Below are 20,657 nucleotides of genomic sequence, written 5' to 3' on the forward strand. Positions count from 1 at the left end.
AAATTCTTTTTACACAAATGTGATTTATATATAAAATAAATTATATTCTTAAAAAATAGTTTTAGATGCTACTTATATATATATATATATATATATATATATATATATTCAGCTTTTCAATGGTATGACTTGTAATCAAATTAATATTATTGAATAGATACTAAACATATATCAGACAAATATTAACAATATATCAAAAATTAAATATTACAAAAATTATAAAAATATATATTAAATTGCTAATATCATTATCTCATTTTATAAAAAAAAAATATACCTAATATATACTATTTATATTTTTGAAACAATTTTTAAATTTTAAAAGAAATTTCAACAGTAAAAATGATATCTTTAATATTTTTTAAAATATTTTTGAAAGAATCCCTGAAAAAAAAAAAAGCCACTCTGCGAATACTGATTTCGTGTGATGTCCAAGTAGGCCCCATTAGGAGGTATGATTAATGATCCACGGCCCAAAGAACTGGCTCTGGCGGTGGTGGCACCGGCACCTGTAAATCTGCAATGGGGAAGGGTTTTGGTGGTGATAAGAAGTTAAAAAAAAAAAAAAGGATTAGAAGTGAAGAAGAGCAGATGTTGATTATGAAATGGAAAGCGCTGACAAGAAGATCACTATCTGATGCTTCCCCCTTGAAGATGAAGCAGTCATCGTACTATTATTATTCCAAGTTTCTTTCTAATGCTTTTGGAGAAACAGAGTTGGAAAGCAGCAGGAACGACATCGATATCCCCACTTCAGGAATCAGCAGGCCCCTCTCCGAAATCCTTAAACAACTCCACAAGAAGGTCCCCGATTCCCTCGTCAGGCAACGCCTTGAGGATGGATGCTCTGTCAAATACATCCCTTGGTTGCTATTCTTTTTCTTTTCTTAATTGCGAATTTATTCTTAATTGAGTTGTTGATATATTAATTAGAATCAATTCGTAGGTTTTCAAGATTACAACGTTTTTTCCTTCATTCGTTTAAAATTACGGATTCTATCCTTTAAATATCTAAATTATCTTCAACATACTTCATATTTGAGTCTAATTTTTTATTTCGATTTCGATTTTGATGGAGTTGCAGGCATATTGTCAACAGGATTATGAATTTACATGCTCCAGGTATGAATATCCAGATGCTAGTTAAAATCAATATCCAAATGCCCTTGCATTTGCATTTTTAACTCTCTATTTACAATACTCTCTACTTCTCAACTTCTGAAACTTTCTGTCACGTCCTCCATCTATTCCAGAATGGTCTGGTGAGGTTCGGAACATTACTTATTCCCCCGATGGCAAGTCTGTTTCTGTTGTTTATCGTGTCACACTCTACGGGACTGATGCTGAGGTATCTTTTATCACTCTCTTCTTCTTTGCATCACACGGTTGTTTCCTTTGCTTGTGGCCTGGCTGGCTGCGCTTTAGCTATTTCCAATTTCTGTCTTTGGCCTGCCTTTATATCCGCTGGGCATAATCTCATAAATGAAATTACTTGTTTTCATTTAACAGGTATATATATATATTTTATGTCTGGGCTTCCCATGGCTATCTTGGCCATTTCAGGGAACTCCCAATGATTTTGGTCCCTTGTAGGATTGATTGCTGGCCGGAGGTAGGCATATAATTGTCACTGAAGCATGGAAACAATTTGTATTAGAGGGTAGGATGAAGGAATTCGAAAACAGTAGGAAAAAGAAAAAGGAAAAGTAGAGGGATAGAATCTAAATCTCCTGCTCTTCAAACCAAACAATGAGCATATATAGTTTTTTAGATGAAATCCTCTGCAATTAATATAGACCTCCATCTTTTATTTAAATGAGGACATTAATATGAATTCTCGTCTCATTTGTAATCAGACTTTCCCATGCAGTAGGTTATCTTATCTTGTATATGTTTAATGTGTTTTAGATAATTAAAAAAAAAAAGAGAACGGAGAGAGAAGTAGTTTGAGAAAATGATAACTGTTCTAACATGTAAGAGCTTCTAGGTTATTGAGTATTTATGGAGAATTGCGATTGGATGAAGGGCTAGAGGATTAGAATACAAGTTTAGGGGCACTTGTTAGTCAATAGTTTTTTGAGTTTGATTCAAGGACAAAGGATGGGTAGTGTTAACTTAAATGGAGTTCGAAATCCAGAAGAATGGTTGTCTGAAGGTTAATAAGTTATGACATGTGGCGGAGGAATCAAGTTTATGCATAATGCGGTTGCTTGTGGTGGCCGCTGTAAAGAATTCATGTTAGAGGATAATACAACTGAAGAAATATTTTACTTTGGATACTTGCTTGCTTTATTATTGAGTATTATTCCTCTAAATATTTGGAACTGTTTTAGATATATAGGGAATCGAGTGGGACTGCTTCAGTGGATCATTCAGGCTATGGAGATGCTGTACAAAAGGCAGAAGCAATGGCATTTCGTCGAGCTTGTGCACGCTTCGGTCTTGGGCTTCATCTTTATCATGAAGATATGTTGTAGCTAACTGGGCTTTGGGAAATTGTAGCAAAAACTTAACATGGTTGGGCGAGAGTAGGTCTTTCTTTTATGTATCCGTACGCGTTGGATGTTTGAAGAGCCAGACTGCAAATTTTCATCCATCTTTTCAAACAAGTAGGATTAAAAAAAAAAAAAAGTATATATACTCGTATTGTTTGAAGAAAATAGAAAAAGAAAACAAAACAAAAACCAGAAAAAAGAAAAAAAGAAAAGTAAGATCGATCAAAAGCAACTACAATGTGGGATCAAATAAGATAATATTATATATATATATATATATCCATGAATTGGAGGTTAAAGGAAAAGATCCAGAGATAATTGTATTGTATTTGTACTTATATATATATATATATCCATGAATTGGAGGTTAAAGGAAAAGATCCAGAGATAATTGTATTGTATCTGTACTTGTAGCGTCCAAAACAAGACGAAAATATTAAAACTGGGTGGGATAGGCATGAAATCCAGCTGGCAACGTTTGGCCCATGGAAGAGAGATTAAGTGGAAGGTGAAAAAGCTGAGGAGACATGCATGTGTGTGCGAGTCTGTCAATATTCACAGGCACAGACAGTATCTTTCTTTCTCTCTGCCACTTAATTCTATGAAGAGAGAGTAAAGAAAAAAGTAATAAGGGCGTATTGCAAAATTGCAATTCAGATGTTCTTGTCTACAAGCAATCCATATTTATTTAATTGACCAAAATAAATTTTATTAATATCTTTCTGTTACCTCCAAGCGTTCTAGAAAGAATTACCTCTATTATTAAAATTAGATTTTAGTAACTGCTAATAAACTAAAATCTTAATACAATTTTGTAGTCACTTGCCATATAATTTATGCAGAAAAAAGAAACTTACTAAAGATGGAGCAAACACTTTAGTCCGAGAAACCCAACCCTCTTCAGAAACAACTATCGGCGCAAATAAAACTGAAGGCAACAGTGTGTTCTTTGTGAAGCATAATATAGTTTTATTTTTTCATTTTTAATAATGTCGAGTCAAAAAAGAAAAAGCAAATTTGGGAGAGGGTTGACCTTTGACCTCCCGCGTGATTTGATCCCTCCGTTCTTAACACAGAAAAGAAAGATAGTGTTCGTTCCGTTTGTGCCACCAGAGGGGTTGGCTGATTATAAGGTAATTTTGGTAATTATAGGGAAATGTAGAGAGCAATTAGTCATTCTGAAGTGTCTCTAAAAATAATGCAAAGTACAGCTATGCCTATGAGAGAGAGACATAATAATAAGAAGAAAAGCAAAACCCAGACTCTCGGAGGGAGCGTGGAGGGAGATTGGTGTCCATAATAATAATAATAGACAAAAGATTTGGAAAAGACGCGAAAGGGAAGAGCGTGAGAGAGGATATGTGTATGTATTATTATGAGCTTCTTTCTTTTTCTTTTGATAGAGCTTTTGCTTTCTCTTCCCTCCCAAATTGTTTCTCTCTCTCTCTGACCTAATTGTCCCAAACTTAACTGTCTCAAAAATCTAAAGAGAAGGGAAGATCCATCTCTCTTAAAAATCTAAAACTCTTAATTTTCTTTTTAGTGGTCTTCTTAGATCGATCTTTCGATCTTCTTCTTGTCTATATCGTGCTATATATATATATATATATATATATATATAGGTCTAATAATCAAGCCACACATAGCTAGCTAGGCCTCATCATCTAAGTTAACACAGATATATATTGGTTAGCTGCTGACTTTTGGTTTTGAGAAGAGATCTCAAGAAGCAGAATCAGAGGAAGAGGAAAGAAGGTAATTACAAGATGACTCCATCAAATTTAGCTGGGCAGTTCGGAGACACTACTTACACGAAGGTGTTTGTTGGGGGTTTGGCTTGGGAGACGCAGAAGGACACCATGAAGAAATACTTCGAGCAGTTCGGTGAGATCTTGGAGGCTGTTGTCATCACTGATAAGGCCACCGGCAGATCCAAGGGCTACGGTTTTGTATGCTCTTCTTCATCCCTAGATCTCGTAGCAATCAATCACTTTTTCAGCATGATATATATATATATATATATATATATATATATTCCCAACTTCTTTTTGAGGAAAATGTGCTGTTTCTATATATGTTAGGTAACTTTTCGAGATCCTGAAGCAGCCATGAGGGCCTGTGTTGATTCTGCTCCTGTCATTGACGGGAGAAGAGCTAATTGCAATCTTGCTTCTTTGGGAGTTCAGAGATCCAAACCTTCTACTCCTAAGCATGGTATTACATTATTATTATTATTTTACTTTGTTTTAGAGATTCAATTTACATCTCCACCTATTTCGTGTTTCAGATCCCAAAAATTAAAGTGTTATAGTATCCATTTTTCATTTTATCTTGTGGTGTGGGCGGCATTTCTATTTCTTTTTCTTTTTCTTTAATTCATGGGTCAAGTCTTAGTTCACATATATAGAGATAATCATTGCTAGCTGGCTTTAACTAATCTTTTTTATTATAATGTTTGTGGGTCTAACTGTAAGAATTTTACGGGGTTCCAAAAAATATTCCATTTAGAACAAACGCATTAGACAGTCAAAATCAAATCAAATTGCAGGAGCAGCATGAATATTCTTCCCAGTAGAGAAAGTTCTATTCTACCTCACAAACAAAAACCATTTCATCTCTAATCGAGAGAAGCTATTAATGCTGTTGACACTGCATATGAATAGATTATGTTAGCATAGCTAAATTTAATGTGTGAAAATTGTTTTAAAAAATAATAATAATGGAAATTTAAACGGTGGGATGCAGGAGGAGGAGGAGGGAGGAACTTAAGGGTGATAAGCTCATTTCAGACGGGGTTTGGAACAGCTTTTCCTTCAGCAGCATCCTTCCCTCATTATGCCATCCAACAAGGGATACCTTATAATGTTTATGGGTACTCTCTCTCTCTGCATGCACGTGCATTGCCAACTCATGCACACCCAACCCATTAAACTAGGGTTGTCGAGCACGCTCATCCTCTTTATCACGCCATTTCATCATATCATCTCGAAGTGGTCAACCAAAGAAAAATGAGAATCATATTCAGTCTCTCGTTTCTTTTACCATTCATCATTAACTGATCACTATGCACATGTTTATTCCTTTCTTCTTACCAATCATATATATATATATATATATATATATATATATATATACTGTGAATTCCTCCCTCTCTCTCTCTCTCTCTCTCTCTCTCTTCTTCCCAAAACCAAGATCAAGATCATCAACCTATGTTCCCACACTGTATGCCTCAAATATAAGAGACATGATAACATGCACATGGACCTACAATGAATTTGTCACACATATATAAAAGCACATGGTCGTCCCCACCCACTCTCTACCTCTCTCTCTCTCTCTCTCTCTCTCTCTATACATCACCTTCAAATCTTCATTTTAGTAGATCTTCAACCTGCCGTTTCTGTTATTTAACAAAACATAATAATGTCATATTCAATTTTATAAATACCTGCATTTCTTCTACCTCTATTAATTATTATTTGCACATATCAATTTCTAACTTTCTTTCTTTTTCTTCTTTTCTTTAAAATAATTATAATATTTACTGTTTCAGGTACTCTCCGTACTCTCCAGAATACACTTATCCCACGGTGTGTAAAAATCTCTTTCTTTTTCTTGTTCTTTTTCTTTTTCTTTTTATTCCTTTTTCCACACTACTTCTTAGGATGCGTTTTAAGCATACTTTTACTTTTCCTTAGGAGGGAGACACTCACTTTTTAGTTCTTACCTTTTGCTACTATTACTTTCCATTGTTTCTATTCTTTTCCTTCATAAAACTTCTCCTTTTCTTTTCTTTTTTTAATTTAATTATTATATATTAAGTTACTTTTTCCTAAAGAATCTATTTTCGATAGCAGTTTCACCTGTGCAAAAATGTTGAGATTATTCATATATAATATATGTACATACCGAAAAAGAAGCAGACGCTTCCTTCTTGTATATAAATTAAATTAGATGGTACATATTTCTATTATATTATAAACAATTAACTTTCTATTTGAATTTATTTTGAAATGCATGTGGATTTCAACACTGATTCTGATTTAACTATCTATTCAATTTATTATTAATGAAGAAAATGATAAGAATGTATGCCACTCTTAAAAAGAATGAGAAAAGAAAGAAATGAGAAAAATTTAAAAGTCATTTTTTTTTTATGGGAATCAATCACTTCCACGTTTTTTTACTCTATCAAATGTTTTTGTACCACTATTCATAACCACTACTACCAATAATTTTCCTTTGTATTTATTTTCTCATAACTGAAAGGTGAATTTACAGCCGGATAGTCTTCTTTGATTTGGTCAATCTTCCAGGTGGTTACAGTATTCTGAAAGCGGGACTGATAACAAATCAGTGAAATTCAGGAGAAATAATGCCCTACTGCCACATATATATATGGAAATACCACTCAAAAGGAAAATGGACCCTTAAGCTCACTGACTAATTTCACGTTACATGTCACAGATCGACTAGTGCATTTTCTACTTCACTTTAGGGACATATGGTCACTAAACATATTTTAATTATTTTTTTTCTTATTCTTTTTGAAATTGCGGTGTTTCCATTCAGAGCTATTACAATGTATATGGAGGGGCAACTGCCCAGTATCCTATGTATGGCACTGGTCATAGCGGAATGATGTCCGGTGCAGCTGCTGCTTTTTACCCATATCTCCAATTTGGAGAAGGAAGTGGTGGAGCTACAAGCTATAGTTCCAGCCAGAATTATAATGTGCAGTACCCGCACCACTTGTTTCAATATTCAGCCGTTAATTCAACTGGGGGTTACCCCCAGCACTTTGGTGCACCATTGTCTCTTGCTCCCACTGCATCTTTACAATCAGGTATCTACATATATATATGTATATTCTCTAATTCAACATATTTTGGACCATATATTTTTGTAGCAATTTTGAATATATTATGGAAAACTAAAGTTTATTCGAACAACTTAATTATTTCTCTCCTTCTTTCTTTTATCCGTTATTGTAACACAGCAGAAATTTAAAAGAAAAAGAAAAACAGATTGGATAAAATCCTATAGAAATAGCAAGTTTCAGGGTGGCAACTGCTACTATGGGATTCTTTTTTCTTTTTTCTTTTCTTGCACCTCATAGGATTTTGTTTTTTCTTTTCCTTGTCATGATCATATTCGAATACCAAATACTTGTTTGCATGATTCACCTATGAATATGTACAAGTCTTATCTTTATGTACTGGAAGGAGTACTAATATCTTTGACAGTGTGTTTTGCTGTGCCACAGGCATGACCATGGCTCTTCGTGCTCCACCGATCCCTCATCGCTAGAGGCAATGGCAGTCTAGCCACTTGGCCCCACTTCTCTATGCTTCCTCATCTGCTTCTTTTGAGGTCCCAACAACCTTTGGCCTAACCATGGTTCTCTCTCTCTTCCTTATTAACACAAGCCCCCCATAGGGGTTATGGTCGCTCCAAAAGTTGGAGAGTCATGCATCTTTTTCCCTTTGCATCTTTTGAAAGAAGGGTTCCTTTTGAAGAGAACCGACTCATGTGTATGTATTCAACAACTCAAAGCTATTGGATTAGCTTTGTTGGAAAAAGTTTAGCCCTGGGAAAAGGCTAATCAAGTAAAATTAACCATTTTTGTAAATTTTAGCCTAGGAAAGGCTAATCAACTTTGAAAATGGTTTGCATAGAAGAGATTAAGAAAAGAAAATGTACATTCAAAACCCCAGATATAGCAAGCCATAATTTTCAAATACCAGCTTTTCTTTAAATTTTTATTTTTTTAAAATGGCTAATCCCTCCAACAATAGATAAAGAGGCAGTTTTAGCAAAATTAACTTCATGGACGGGGCATGGATGCACCTCAGTTTTTGTGCATTGACATATTAGCTAGTCTTAGGATTTTAGAGAGCTAGGACCACGCAGTCATGTTTTCATAAATGTTTTTCCTTTCTTGTATTATTTTACCAACTTCACTTTTAAATGCTTAATTACGTAGTGTGCTTTAACCAATGACCTTCCCTTAGGGTAAGGGAAGAAAATTTTTAGAATTTTCTTTTCCTGTAAATTCATTGTGGCTAAACTTTGGGAGTTTTAGCCTGTTTTAGCCAGTAAAGATCGAATAGCACGTCTAATTAGTGTTTATCTTAGTTATTGCATCTAGATTTTACCTGTTTTCTGTTCTGTTTCAACATCACGCCTAGAACTCCATAATTGGATGTGGAGCTCACAGCACATGCATGAAACTCTTGGGAGATATTTTAATTCCCTTGGGTTCTTCTCTTCTAACCCATCAACCATGGTTAGGACTTAGGTCATCTCTCTCTCTCTCTCTCTCTCTCTCTCTCTCTCGAACATTTTACCTGGAGATGGATCAAGATACTCTTTATATATGTATAAACCTATGGTTTGTATTGTAATTAGGATGCTACCTAGGATAAGATTGATTCATTCCCTAACCACGGCGGTTGAGAATGGATATATGCTCTACTTACTTGTATGCTTTAATTTCGTACTTGTACTCCGCTTACTTTTGCCCTAATGTTTTGTCAATACATGACAAGCAAACATTAATGTTCTTTTTAATTAATTCATATCCTACTTCTTTTAAAAAGTAGAATAGGGAAATTTTATTCCAAATCAGAACTCAAAGCATTACAACGAAAAGTTGGAGGAACAGCACTACAATATTAAGAAACAGAGGCTCTAGCAAGCTTATAAGCCATTTGATTTGTTGATTTCCTAGTAAATAGATCTGACTGTTTCTGATCTCTGAAAGAAGAGTCATATAATCATCAATAATGAGGGCAAATAGAGAAAAACCATCTGAGTTGGATTTAACTACATTTGCAAAACCTCTCCCTTTAACTCAACTAAGAGCTTCTCTGAAACTTAAAGCTTATGCTAGCTTAATATCAATCTAGATAAAGGAATGGATGCTTTCTTCTATTAAAGCTCCTCCGTTATCCCTAATCACACAACCCGTCACGATCTTTCCTTGTTGACTCGCATCAACACTACACTTCAACCATCCAACCTCAGGCTTTTTCCACTTCTCCGGATTAGGATAATCAACTTCTCTGTTCAGCGAACTCGAAGAACTGGTCTGCTGGGCAACAAGCCATCTCCGCAAATACATAATGGCAGCGAACAATTATTTGGTGCTTCTATTTGGCGTTCAAAACAACCTCATTCATGTGAATCCATAAATTCCACACTACCGCAACAATACGACTTATCAAGCTTGGCAAACGTTACCCGAAGCCAACTCATTGTGGTCGCCTCTAGAGGCCAAACCTGAAATATCCCACATCCAAAACCAGGAATCCACACAAGATCTCGAACTTGGGGTGGTCCCTAAGATAATACTCACATCCCTTGCATTAAAAATATCACGCATGAGGTCAGCATCCCAACACCTCTGATAAGGAATCATGAGAGTGTTAATTTTTGAGTTTGAAACCACGGGATCCATAGAAGACTCAACGAACGGTTGGTGAACATCAACTAGCCAGGGATCAGGCTAATAACAATGCAACTGCCGTCTCTAATTCTCTTTCGGCTTCCCATCTTCAATAAATCATGGCCTGCCATAATACTTCGCTACACAAAGCTCGTTTATGGCCTATCTTTGATTCCAGGAAAGAAGAATTAGGGAAGTAATGAGCCCGAAAAATCATCAAGACCAAGGAATTTGGATTGGTAAGGATTCTCCAGCATTGTTTACACAATTGTGCTATGTTGAACTCATGAAATCTTCAGAATCCTAAACCACCTGCATCTTTCCTTTTACAAAGCTTTTGCTAAATGAACCAATGGACCCCTCTTGTATTTATCCTACTTTTACCCCACCAAAATGAGTTAAGGATTCTTTCCAGCTCAGCATAGAGGTCAAGAGGAATTACGAACACGCTCATAGTATAGGTAAGAATCGACTGAGCAACTGTCCTTAAGAGCAACTACTTACCAACCCGATACAACAGCTTGTTCTTCCATCCATGTACTCTTTTCCAAATGTGATCCTTTATAAAAGCAAAAATTTGCTTTTTATTCCTGCCCGCTAGCGATGGCAGACCGAGGTAGGTGCCATGATTCGAGCACTCTTGCACGTGCAGACTATTATAGATCATAGACCTAACCTCCGAGGTCGTATTGGCACTAAAAGAAATGGAGGACTTGTCGAAATTATTACCCTTGATGACTTTTCATTTCTGCGAAGGCAATCCTTCATAACCTCACACTCCAACTGATTGGCCGTAAAAATAATAAGTTGTCGTCCGTAAAGAATAGGTGAGAGACAACAAGGGAATTTCGGGCTACTTTGCAACCATGGAGAAGACCTTGTTGGACTTGCTTGTTTAGGAGACAAGAGAGAGCTTCCACACTATGTGCAGGTTAGGGATAGGGGATCTCCTTGCCTTAAGCCTGTTGCTGGAAAGATAAAATCGATTGTATGACCACCATTCGTAACATTGTATTTGACAGTACTGATGCATATAACAATAACTTCAATCCAAGAATTAGCAAATCCCATCTTCAACATAATCTCCTTCAAAAAATCCCACTCGAGTCGGTCATAAGCTTTACTAATGTCCGCCTTTAAAGCCACAAAACCTATCTTGCACGAACGCACTTTGAGAATCTTCGATGATATGGAGTAAGATACACTGAAGTCTGTTTGCCAGCATCTTTGTAACGATTTTGTAGAGGACGTTGCACAAAAATCGTTCTCAGGTCTGTAAGTACCTCAGGATTGTTTTTTTTGGGATTAAGATAATCGTGGTATCATTGAGACCTGCATGAAGCACTTTCTCATTCAAAATTTTCAAGCAAAAATCACAGATATCCTTGCCAATAATCCTCCAAGGTTTCTGTTAAAATGTAGGGTTAAAACCAGTCAACGCCTAGAGATTTCTTTGAGTGCATCACATATCCAGCCTTCCTGACCTCTTCTTCAGTAAAGCTTGCAAGAAGAAAATCATTTTGATCATTGGACACTCTTCTGTTAACAACATCTACAATCATTGGGTCAGTAGTCCTATTACTAGAGTAAAGTAATTACAGATAAGACCACTCAAACTTGTCTCCCAATTGTGCCAACTACCATCTTCACTTTTCAATTCCACTTTCGTTCAGATATTGCAGCGTGGAAGTATTGAACGGGTTGTCGAAGCCATTCAAAATAAATTACTGATTTTCTTAAACTAACTTATAGAAATAGTGAAACCAGGTCGAATTCCAAAAAAAACCAATGTGGATAGCTTCTCAAAGTAAAATAAAAAAGGGAGATTTTGAATGTTTGAATCAAAATTATAAATAAGCAAAAAATAATGAAGGCTGAATATTAAAGTAAATAAAAATCTTAACAAATTTTCAATTCAAAAGTGTTAATTCCATCCAATTGTAATCATAATCATAGGCTAAAATATAAATTCTTCTATTCAAGTACTTAGTCTACTTATTCGAAAAAGCGGCAACAAGTGTAATTTTCCTAATATAATTGACTCAAACCCAACATCCAAATCAAAACTTACCATTAGTCAACTGGGCATGATAGCGTTCCATATCAAATTAATGACAGCACTAAGAATAATGAGAATAACTAAACCAACATTAGCTAATTGAGATAACTGCAATTGAAATAACCTTGTTCCTTTATTTCCCTAGAGTCTATCATGCAAGCTATGTAATTCGAATAAGCCACAATCACACACACATGAGCCAGCTCCTTGCTACTTGTGTCAATCGTTCATGACAATTACGGATCACAAACTCAAAATTTAGCAATAGAAAAATCAATATCAAAGTTGAGTCATCAGTTCAATCAATATCAATAATTCATAAATAATAAGAACAAGAAATAAAGAATACTTGAATTAAAGAAGAATTCTGTTATGCACAAAGCCTCACAAAATCACAATTGGAATTTATTCACTCTTGAATTAGAAATTAAAAATTTAGCCACTCATGGTGGAGTAAGAATTCACAAGAATTGTAGAGAGTAGAAGAAGAATAAGAATATGAATTATAAGCTCAAAGTATCTAGCCGTCCTTATATAGGAAGTAAAACTCTAAACCCTAATAGTAGAATCCTTATCAAAAAGATTTTATACATATAAGGAAATAAGATTAAGAGTGATCTAAATAAATTAAAACCCTAAATACATGGAAGAAAGTTCTATTAATCTAACACTTCCAAAAATAAAGGAAATTAACTAGGGATAGGTCCACCACAAATTAATCTCTGAAAATTTTGAACCTCTCTTTCGCATCTTTTAGCAGCTCATGGGATGCAAGGCGTGGTCACGCCTTGTCGATAGTGATCTTCTGTGCAGATTTCTGCACTTCCTTCAAAATACTTAGTTTTTGACAAATGATGACTTAAAATATGTCTTTAGGTTGGATTTTGCTCCATCCTTGATATTTCATCACCTAAATCAGAATAAACAGAATTCTCATAATTAAGTACATTATTCAACTAAATTGCAAGGGAATTAAACACAATAAATATAACTATTTGTGACCTATCAAATTCCTCCACACCTAATTTATGCTTGTCCTCAAGCATACCTCAATTCAACATATCAATTCTCCTTTTAACCTTCCTTTCATCTATTTTAATCTCCTCAAATACCAAATAATTTAAACACACATTAATGAGCTGAATAATAATAACAATCAAGAGATTAGCACTCATAGGATAAATTTTGTAAAAAGAACAGGTATCTCAATAATTCATCAAAATTAAAACAACTAGACTTAATACCCTCACATGGTGTTTACTTTTAATTTATACACGTATTAAGACATCTAAATTTTTTTAGATAATGTCATTAATATTTATTATTATTCTCTAAAATATTCTTATTACATTTTTTATAAAATTATAATTTCAAGATATAAAGTGTGGAAATTAATTATGTGATGATATCTATATTAATTAATAAAGGACAATCTTAATAATCACTAACTAAACTAATGATTTTCTTTTGAATACTTGTCATATTTAATTTTAATGGGTGAAAGTACCGGTGACACGGATGCCCTAAAACACCGAACCAATAACGGGCAGAATTTAATATTGGCTTATCTTCTTGCATTCTGTAGTTTCTATAGAAAGGTAGAAACGCTCTTTTGTTCCGGAATGACCCCTCGAAACCAGGAGGAATAGTGCAAAGTGCCTGCAACCTCTGGGAGCAAAAACAGCTAGCCCAATGCTCTCTCACTCAGCCCTCTATAGAAACTACAGAGCACAGGCAGGTCATTGGTTCGTGGCAAGCGCCTCCCTTCGCTTATATTAGGCTAAAATGTGATGCAGCTCTGAGAACGGGACGAGGAAGTGTTGCGGTAGTTGTTGGGGACTGGAATGGAATAGTTATTTGTGAGCATGCTCGACTCATTGATTACATCTGTGCAGCTGACCTACTAGAAGCATTAGCGCTTAGAGAAGCAGTGTCTGTGGCGCGCTGAGAGGATTTCAGTCATACTCTGAGAGTGATGCTCAAAGTGTGATCTCTGCAGTTAATGGGCTCACCTGTCCAGGCAGTGCAATGTCTCCGATCACAGAGGACATTCGGGAACTAGCAGCCTCGAGTTTTAATAGCAGTAGTTTTGTTTATGTTAAATTAATCGTTCTTTTAACTAACCCATGAGTTGGCAAGGAAAGTCCATCTGGATATGCCTTGAGCAATCCTCCTTGTTCTTATTGTCACGGCCCGCCTCGCAGCTAGGCAGGGAATCTCTGCCCAGCTCCGTGAGTTTCTGGGTTGTCCTATGTGGTTCTTGTGTTTTGCAATGAATATCAGCTTAGTCTTTTGCTGGGGACAAAAAAAAGCCATTTAATTGATTTTGCAAGTGAAATTCGTTAATTAGTATTGCAAGTGGAAGCCCATTTGACGTTTTCAAAAATTAGCCCAACGTGGGCCGATAGTTTTTGTTGCTATAACAGCCTGCCCGAGGACTTCCACAGTAGCAGCATAAACAAGCGGCCAAATTTCCGAGTCATTGAAAGCTCAACTACATTCAAATTAAAGAGAATAACATTCTCCCCATTACTGGGCAAAACAAAGAGCAAGAGAGTTTCAGCTTCAAAAATGTACTACGTGACGAGAAGGTATTAACCAAAAAGCTAAATGATTTTGAAAAAGAAAAATGCTCCAGCAAAACTTCAATCACTATAAAAAAGAATATAAACAACTTACATAAAACTTCACTGACATATCAGCAGCAGAGGCAACTTATCAAGTACAAATTTTCAGAGACCTCGTCCTGTCCACATTTCATGAGTTCATCCACCAGAATATGTACATTTACAAGATCAGATTGAGATGCCAACCCAATAGCTCTTATGACACATTAGGCTCGTCGCTTGCTCAATCGCCATGAATTAGGTTCGTGATATCTGTCATATAGTGGCTCAATACGTTCTTGACGCTTGCGCTTGCTCATTTTTGTTGGATCTGCCACCTTAAAGAATCTTGGTGCCAGTTCCACAAGCCATTTGGGATCTATAACAGTTACCTCCCGCATGTATTCCTTTGTGGTCATTACCAGTTCATGATAAATGACCCAGTCTGGTTGTCTCTGAAAGAGAGCACTGCTCGGGTGAATATAAACAGGTTGGTTTTCAACTAGGGTTCTATAACCCTCCTGTGGATCCTTTCTGGCAGCATGAAAAAAGAACCCAGCGGTGATTGCTTTTCTTATCTTTGTGAAATTCTTTCCAGCACTCACAACATCCAATTTATATCTGAAATCCAGCATTTAAGTTAGAATCATATGCATTAGAACAATAGTAAAGCGGGCTACTCTTCCCATCAGCATAGTAGTTGTAAAAGATAAAATATGCAGGCGCTAGTTTCCTTACATAAAAAATCCACCAGCTAAACTGATAAGTAACTGATTCATCGAATCTGTAAAAGCTAATAAATAAACAATGCCAGGTTTGAAAGTTGAACCACATAACATAACCAGCCATGCTGCTGATACATTTGTAATGGAAGAAACAGCAAATACTTAAAATCTTCTGCAGATTAAACTTTTGGCCGTTGAGAATATGAATCTAATGTAAAAAGATTGGCTGGAAGGCTAGTCATAGTAAGCATCCAATGAGACTTGTCAATTAGCAACATTTTCTCAAGAAAATATAGCCCAGTAAGAACTACCCTTGAACACATGTGCCACATAAAGCAAGCAATAATATTTATAACTCAGGGACTAATTATCAAAGTGCTAGCATCAAAAAGTGCATTGACAACATTTTCTCAAGAAAATATAGCCCAGTAAGAACTACCCTTGAACACATGTGCCGCATAAACCAAGCAATAATATTTATAGCTCAGGGACTAATTATCAAAATACCAACATCAGAAAGTGTATTGACAACATTTACTCAAGAAAACATAGCGTAGCAAGAATTACCCTTGAACACATGGTGCCGCATAAAGCAACCAATAATGATTACAGCTCAGGGACTAATTATCAAAATGCTACCATCCAAAAGTGTATTGACAACATGCAACATACATCTTAGTAAATAGGGGAATTAAAAGTGCTCAACATATATGACACCAATACATTCACAGGGAAACAAGCCTTAACTCAATTTGAAATCAAAGTTTCCACTTATTAAACCATGGAATCTATACTCAATTGCTGTACTAAGGCACAGATGGAATTAAGTAACAATTTCTTAAAGATAGAAGACAAACATATAATCATAGTCGAGCAACTAAAAGGAAAAAGATTAAAAAAAAAAGATAAGGATTTGACACCTAATAATATAAATATTATTATCTAATAGAAGAAAATGTACTTAAGCAATTTTTCTTCTGACAGTCATACATAATACGTTTTCAGGAGTTGGGGGCTCCATTTGACCAAAGGTGAAAAAAATGACCATATGGACATTCTTTCTTCTTAGAAGGCACACAAAGCAAGAAAAATAAACATGGTAATTAATGTAAAGAAAACATATATAAGGAAAGCAAATCAAGCAAAAAGCATTAATAAAACAACAGAAGTTGAAGATCATACTTATCCATGATAGAGAGAAGCTGTTTCCTAACATCCTGCGCCCTCCTCAAGGATCTGGACTGAACAAAATTCTCAAAACACCAAGGCCCTGAAAAGTTCTTAGCTTTCCAAGCCTCGTATACAGCAAGTAAGGTCAAATGGTCTCCCTCAGGCTGAAAGAACTTGGCCCTCTTCTGATCTGCTTGAGCTTGTTTCTCCCTAGGCCTGTAGAATATGTTACCAGTTTGGATCATGGCAATAATAGTCAAAATCTCATCACTGCACCCAAGATCTACACTTGCTAGAAGCATCTTGGACAAAGGCGGGTCCAGAGGAAACTCTGCCATTTTCCTTCCCAATTTGGTCAGAAGTCCCTCTTCATCCAGAGCTCCTAAACTATATAGCTGTTCCATGGCAGATATGAGGGCCTGGGGCGAAGGTGGATCCATAAAATCAAAAGAGAGGAGATCATTAATTCCCATTGCCTTCATAGTGAGCGTAGTAAATCCAAGATTTATTCTTTGAATTTCTGGAATTGAGGTAGGGGACATCTCGTTACGGTATGCACTTTCTGTGTACAGTCGATAACACTTTCCAGGCCCCGTACGCCCGGCACGTCCAGCTCGTTGCTTGGCAGATGCTTGTGAAATTGGGGTTATAACCAGAGAATCAAGCCCTTGCTTTGGATTATATACATTCTGCTTTGCAAACCCAGGGTCAATAACATAAAATATCCCATCAATTGTCAAAGAAGCCTCGGCAATATTGGTTGCCACAACCACCTTTCTCTTCCCTGGAGGGGCAGGTTCAAAAATCCTGGACTGCATTTCACTGGGAAGGGCACTATAAACAGGCAATATGATCAATTCAGGAACATTTTTACCTAATCCTTTCATCCTCTCATAGAGAGACTGACATGCAAAATCAATCTCCTCCTGACCAGTCAAGAAAAGAAGTACGTCACCTTCAGGTTCTGTCAAATGTATTTGTAGCACAGTGATCAAAGCTGCATCTAAATAGTCACTTTCAGGCTGTTTAGTGTATAAGATCTCCACAGGAAAAGTTCTCCCAGGAATTGTGAATATATTACAGTTGAAGAAATAACCCGAAAACTTCTCAGCGTCCAGTGTGGCAGAGGTGACAATCAAGCGAAGATCAGGTCTCCTCTTCACAAGCTGTTTAAGTAACCCGAAAAGAACATCAGTGTGGATTGTCCTTTCATGAGCTTCATCAAGCATTATTACTGAGTACTGAGAAAGATTTTCATCAATCAGAATCTCCCTAAGTAGCATACCATCTGTCATGTACTTGATCACAGTATCTGGTCCAGTACAGTCCTCAAAACGAATGGCATATCCAACCTCCTCCCCCAAACGGCAACCAAATTCTTCAGCCACCCTCTTGGCCACAGACATTGCAGCCACTCGACGAGGTTGAGTACATCCAATCTTACCTCTTGTAGTATAACCAGCCTCGGCAAGATACTGAGTTACCTGGGTAGTCTTCCCTGAACCTGTCTCGCCGATAACTACTAGAACCTGATTATCATGGACAGCTTGGACTAACTCTTTTTTCAATTTGTAGATTGGCAAGCTCTGCCTCTGCTCCTGAATGGATAGCTTAGATCTTTGGCCAAATGTTAATGCCTTCCCAAATGCATCTTTCTTCCATTCAGGCATGTCATAAGCAGACAAACCAACACCTCTAAGCTCCTGGGCAAGATGCCTCTCGCCAGTCTCAGGCATTGGGTCTTCCCAAGGACGATTAAGATCCTTGGGTATTGAATCAAGCATGGTCCTCTGTTGCTGTTCCCTAACTTCTCTTCTCTCCTTTATAAGTGCAGATTGCAGCGCAGCTGCACGACTCAAAGATCCCTCAGGATTCTTAAAAATTTTCACTGGTGACATATCAACAGAGTACCGAGTCTGGCCTTGTAAAAATGCAGGCTCGTCTTCATTTAACTCAATTTCAAGCTCTTCCTCAGCTCCCTCTTCTTGGTAGAGCAGCCCATCTCCTTCGTCATCATACATAGGATACTCTTGGACACCTAAAACGCCTGACGCAATCAATTGTTTTGCTTCCCATCTCTCTGGAGAGCTCATTCTCTTCAATGGGCGACGTGATGGAACAGCATCATCCTCCTCCAAGATCCTAATCCCAGAAAGGCCAGTTCTAGTGACTGGCCCCTCCTTGGACCCTGATGGATTAGTTCTAAGACTATCATCATCATCACCAGAGCTCTTCTTCAAAGGAAGAAGATCCTTACCACTGTTTTGATCTACATCCCGCATGGAAAGACTCAACTTTTGACCGGAAACTGAAATCACCTTGACGAAAACGTCCTGATCCCTCTTGACAACATCTTTAGCATTAGCAATCCTCCTAGTTGCCATCTGTGAAACATGAACCAAACCCTCTTTGCCCCTAAAATCATTCAATTGCACAAAACAACCCGAGTCCATGACTCTAGACACCCTACCCTTGTACACCCTGTACAGTTCAGGATCAGAGGAAGTATAGCTGCCGTTGTTCCTACGAGTTTCCCTGTGGGTTTCACCATTGTCGACACTCCCATCTCTCCTATGCCTATCCCCGTCTCTGTGAGTTGCTCTACTCCTATGATCCTCATAGTCTCTATCTCTACGCCTCTCGTCTCTATGAGTTCTATCTCTGTGAGAATATCTATCTCTATCTCTTTTTCTATCTCTTCTATCTCTGGTCCTATCATCCTCTTCCAATTCCTGAAGTTTGGTTCTCTCCCTAGCTTCCAGTTGGAGTTGGCGTTCGAGCTCCTTGGCTCTGTCCTTAGAGTCAGCAATAGAAAGAGCTCTGTACTTTGAATTTTCATGAGCATCAGAGTGTTTAGTGTTGGAATTAGAGTCAGACTTGGAAATGGGAGGAAGGATGGCATGAATGATAGTAAGGAGGGTACGAACAAAGTAATCAGGGAAATCAGCCCCATTTTCCTTCAACTTAGAATCAAATTCATCAACCGTCTCGCTATTACGGCCCATCTCCGTTATGTACTCAGCTAAGACTTTGTCACCAAACCCTAAGTGACTTTCCAGCTCCGTGCAAACCTTCGATACCAGTGATAGGAATTCCAATCTCTCCAGACCTACATCCTCTTTGTCTCTTTTTCTTGCTGTGGCGGTAGCCATAAAGAGAGTGATTTGGGGATTTTTTTTTTCTTTAATCCTTTTTAAGCCAAAAACTAGAACTTGCGCCAATAAATAATAAAAGCTTTTGATAGCGTACCTTCGATATCCAGATGCTTACTGAGAGATATTGTTATCATTAGTGGCGGTCACCGAAGTCCGTTTAACGACCTTTTGTTTCGTCTACTTCTTCTTCTTCTTCTTCTTCAACAAAAATTAGGGTTTGGCCCCTGATTATTTCGGATCGTTTACGGGTCGGGTTTGGCCCCAGTAAAAATTTGCGTTGCATACAAAAAACGATTTCGTTTGGGCCAGATGAAATTGGATATTCGACAAAAGCCTATTTCTCGTGAAATTGGACAAGAGCATTTAGTCACAATCCTTCAAAATTCTGTGAAGTTGAGTCAAATAAAGAGGGGATAGAAAGAAGCAACGATCTTTCAAGCTTTTGTTTGGTGGGATAGAGTGGCTACTGCCTCAACAAGAAGCCTATCATTGCAAAATACCGACCGACCCACTTAATTGTGAAGTCCTTTGTCTATTCCTCTTTCAATGACCTTTGCCACTGCTATACTATTTCATTTTTTATTTTTCTAATGCACGATGAAACTAATTATCCATGCGAATCATACTATCCATCGTTACTTTTTCTGTTGACAAATTTCATTGTTAATACTTGTATATATAAAATTTAATATTGTGTTTATAAGATGATCTTGGACTACCGGCAATGTCCACTATTATCTATTAAAATATTTATTGAAAATTTAACGAAAAGATGCTTTAAGAATCTCTCTCTCTCTCTCTCTCTGACTTGTTGAAATGTAATATAAGTTCAAGCACCATGCAGAAAATACTAAATATAAGTCATATCGTAATCATCAATGATTCTAATTCATCCATCGCTACTATAAATATTTGAAGACTTCCTAAAGAAAGAAATTTTTAATATTTCAATACCATTTTGGAGACTCCAAAGACATTCTCTCTATAGAAAGAAAAG

At 36.8% G+C, this 20,657-nt stretch overlaps 3 protein-coding genes across 6 annotated transcripts; 2 read left to right on the forward strand and 1 right to left on the reverse strand.

Annotated features, from left to right (window-relative positions):
• The first annotated feature begins 456 nt into the window (after positions 1-456).
• LOC8269990 (DNA repair RAD52-like protein 1, mitochondrial) lies at positions 457-2,594 on the forward strand. Of its 3 annotated transcripts, XM_048370825.1 has the most exons (5): positions 457-866; positions 1,085-1,122; positions 1,254-1,348; positions 1,510-1,612; positions 2,334-2,466. In XM_048370825.1, the coding sequence occupies exons 1-4, from the start codon at positions 523-525 to the stop codon at positions 1,591-1,593; spliced, it is 561 nt and encodes a 186-aa protein (XP_048226782.1). In that variant the 5' UTR covers positions 457-522; the 3' UTR covers positions 1,594-1,612; positions 2,334-2,466. The 3 variants fall into 3 exon arrangements, with proteins under 3 accessions (XP_048226782.1, XP_048226781.1, XP_002510777.3); XM_048370824.1 differs by lacking the exon at positions 1,510-1,612 and having other exon boundaries at positions 458-866; positions 2,342-2,594; XM_002510731.3 differs by lacking the exon at positions 1,510-1,612 and having other exon boundaries at positions 460-866; positions 2,334-2,594.
• Positions 2,595-3,892: 1,298 nt separating this feature from the next.
• LOC8269989 (RNA-binding protein 24) lies at positions 3,893-9,072 on the forward strand. 2 transcript variants are annotated; one of them, XM_015721107.3, is made up of 6 exons: positions 3,893-4,444; positions 4,577-4,709; positions 5,241-5,367; positions 6,049-6,085; positions 7,068-7,341; positions 7,762-9,072. In XM_015721107.3, the coding sequence occupies exons 1-6, from the start codon at positions 4,262-4,264 to the stop codon at positions 7,803-7,805; spliced, it is 798 nt and encodes a 265-aa protein (XP_015576593.1). In that variant the 5' UTR covers positions 3,893-4,261; the 3' UTR covers positions 7,806-9,072. The 2 variants fall into 2 exon arrangements, with proteins under 2 accessions (XP_015576593.1, XP_002510776.1); XM_002510730.4 differs by having other exon boundaries at positions 3,895-4,444; positions 7,742-9,072.
• A 5,562-nt stretch (positions 9,073-14,634) lies between these two features.
• On the reverse strand, positions 14,635-20,242 carry LOC8269986 (probable pre-mRNA-splicing factor ATP-dependent RNA helicase DEAH5). Its single transcript, XM_002510727.4, has 3 exons — positions 19,755-20,242; positions 16,518-19,641; positions 14,635-15,231 (listed from the first exon to the last, which is right to left on the reverse strand). Exons 1-3 carry the CDS (start codon positions 19,792-19,794, stop codon positions 14,838-14,840), a joined length of 3,558 nt encoding a protein of 1,185 aa, XP_002510773.3. The 5' UTR covers positions 19,795-20,242; the 3' UTR covers positions 14,635-14,837.
• Positions 20,243-20,657: the final 415 nt, after the last annotated feature.

This window comes from Ricinus communis, chromosome 2 (genome assembly GCF_019578655.1).
Source record: "Ricinus communis isolate WT05 ecotype wild-type chromosome 2, ASM1957865v1, whole genome shotgun sequence".
In the NCBI taxonomy this organism is placed as follows: domain Eukaryota; kingdom Viridiplantae; phylum Streptophyta; class Magnoliopsida; order Malpighiales; family Euphorbiaceae; genus Ricinus; species Ricinus communis.

Bases quoted from the DNA above. Each gene is read 5' to 3' on its own strand.
- LOC8269989 (XM_015721107.3), top strand. From the start codon at position 4,262: ATGACTCCATCAAATTTAGCTGGGCAGTTCGGAGACACTACTTACACG. The intron at 4,710-5,240 runs GTATTACATTAT...GGTGGGATGCAG, and splicing joins ACCTTCTACTCCTAAGCATG to GAGGAGGAGGAGGGAGGAAC. The intron at 7,342-7,761 runs GTATCTACATAT...GCTGTGCCACAG, and splicing joins CACTGCATCTTTACAATCAG to GCATGACCATGGCTCTTCGT.
- LOC8269986 (XM_002510727.4), bottom strand. From the start codon at position 19,794: ATGATAACAATATCTCTCAGTAAGCATCTGGATATCGAAG. The intron at 19,642-19,754 runs GTACGCTATCAA...CTACCGCCACAG, and splicing joins TAAGCATCTGGATATCGAAG to CAAGAAAAAGAGACAAAGAG. The intron at 15,232-16,517 runs GTATGATCTTCA...GCTGGATTTCAG, and splicing joins CTTCTCTCTATCATGGATAA to ATATAAATTGGATGTTGTGA.
- LOC8269990 (XM_002510731.3), top strand. From the start codon at position 523: ATGGGGAAGGGTTTTGGTGGTGATAAGAAGTTAAAAAAAAAAAAAAGG. The intron at 867-1,084 runs GTTGCTATTCTT...ATGGAGTTGCAG, and splicing joins TCTGTCAAATACATCCCTTG to GCATATTGTCAACAGGATTA. The intron at 1,123-1,253 runs GTATGAATATCC...CATCTATTCCAG, and splicing joins TATGAATTTACATGCTCCAG to AATGGTCTGGTGAGGTTCGG.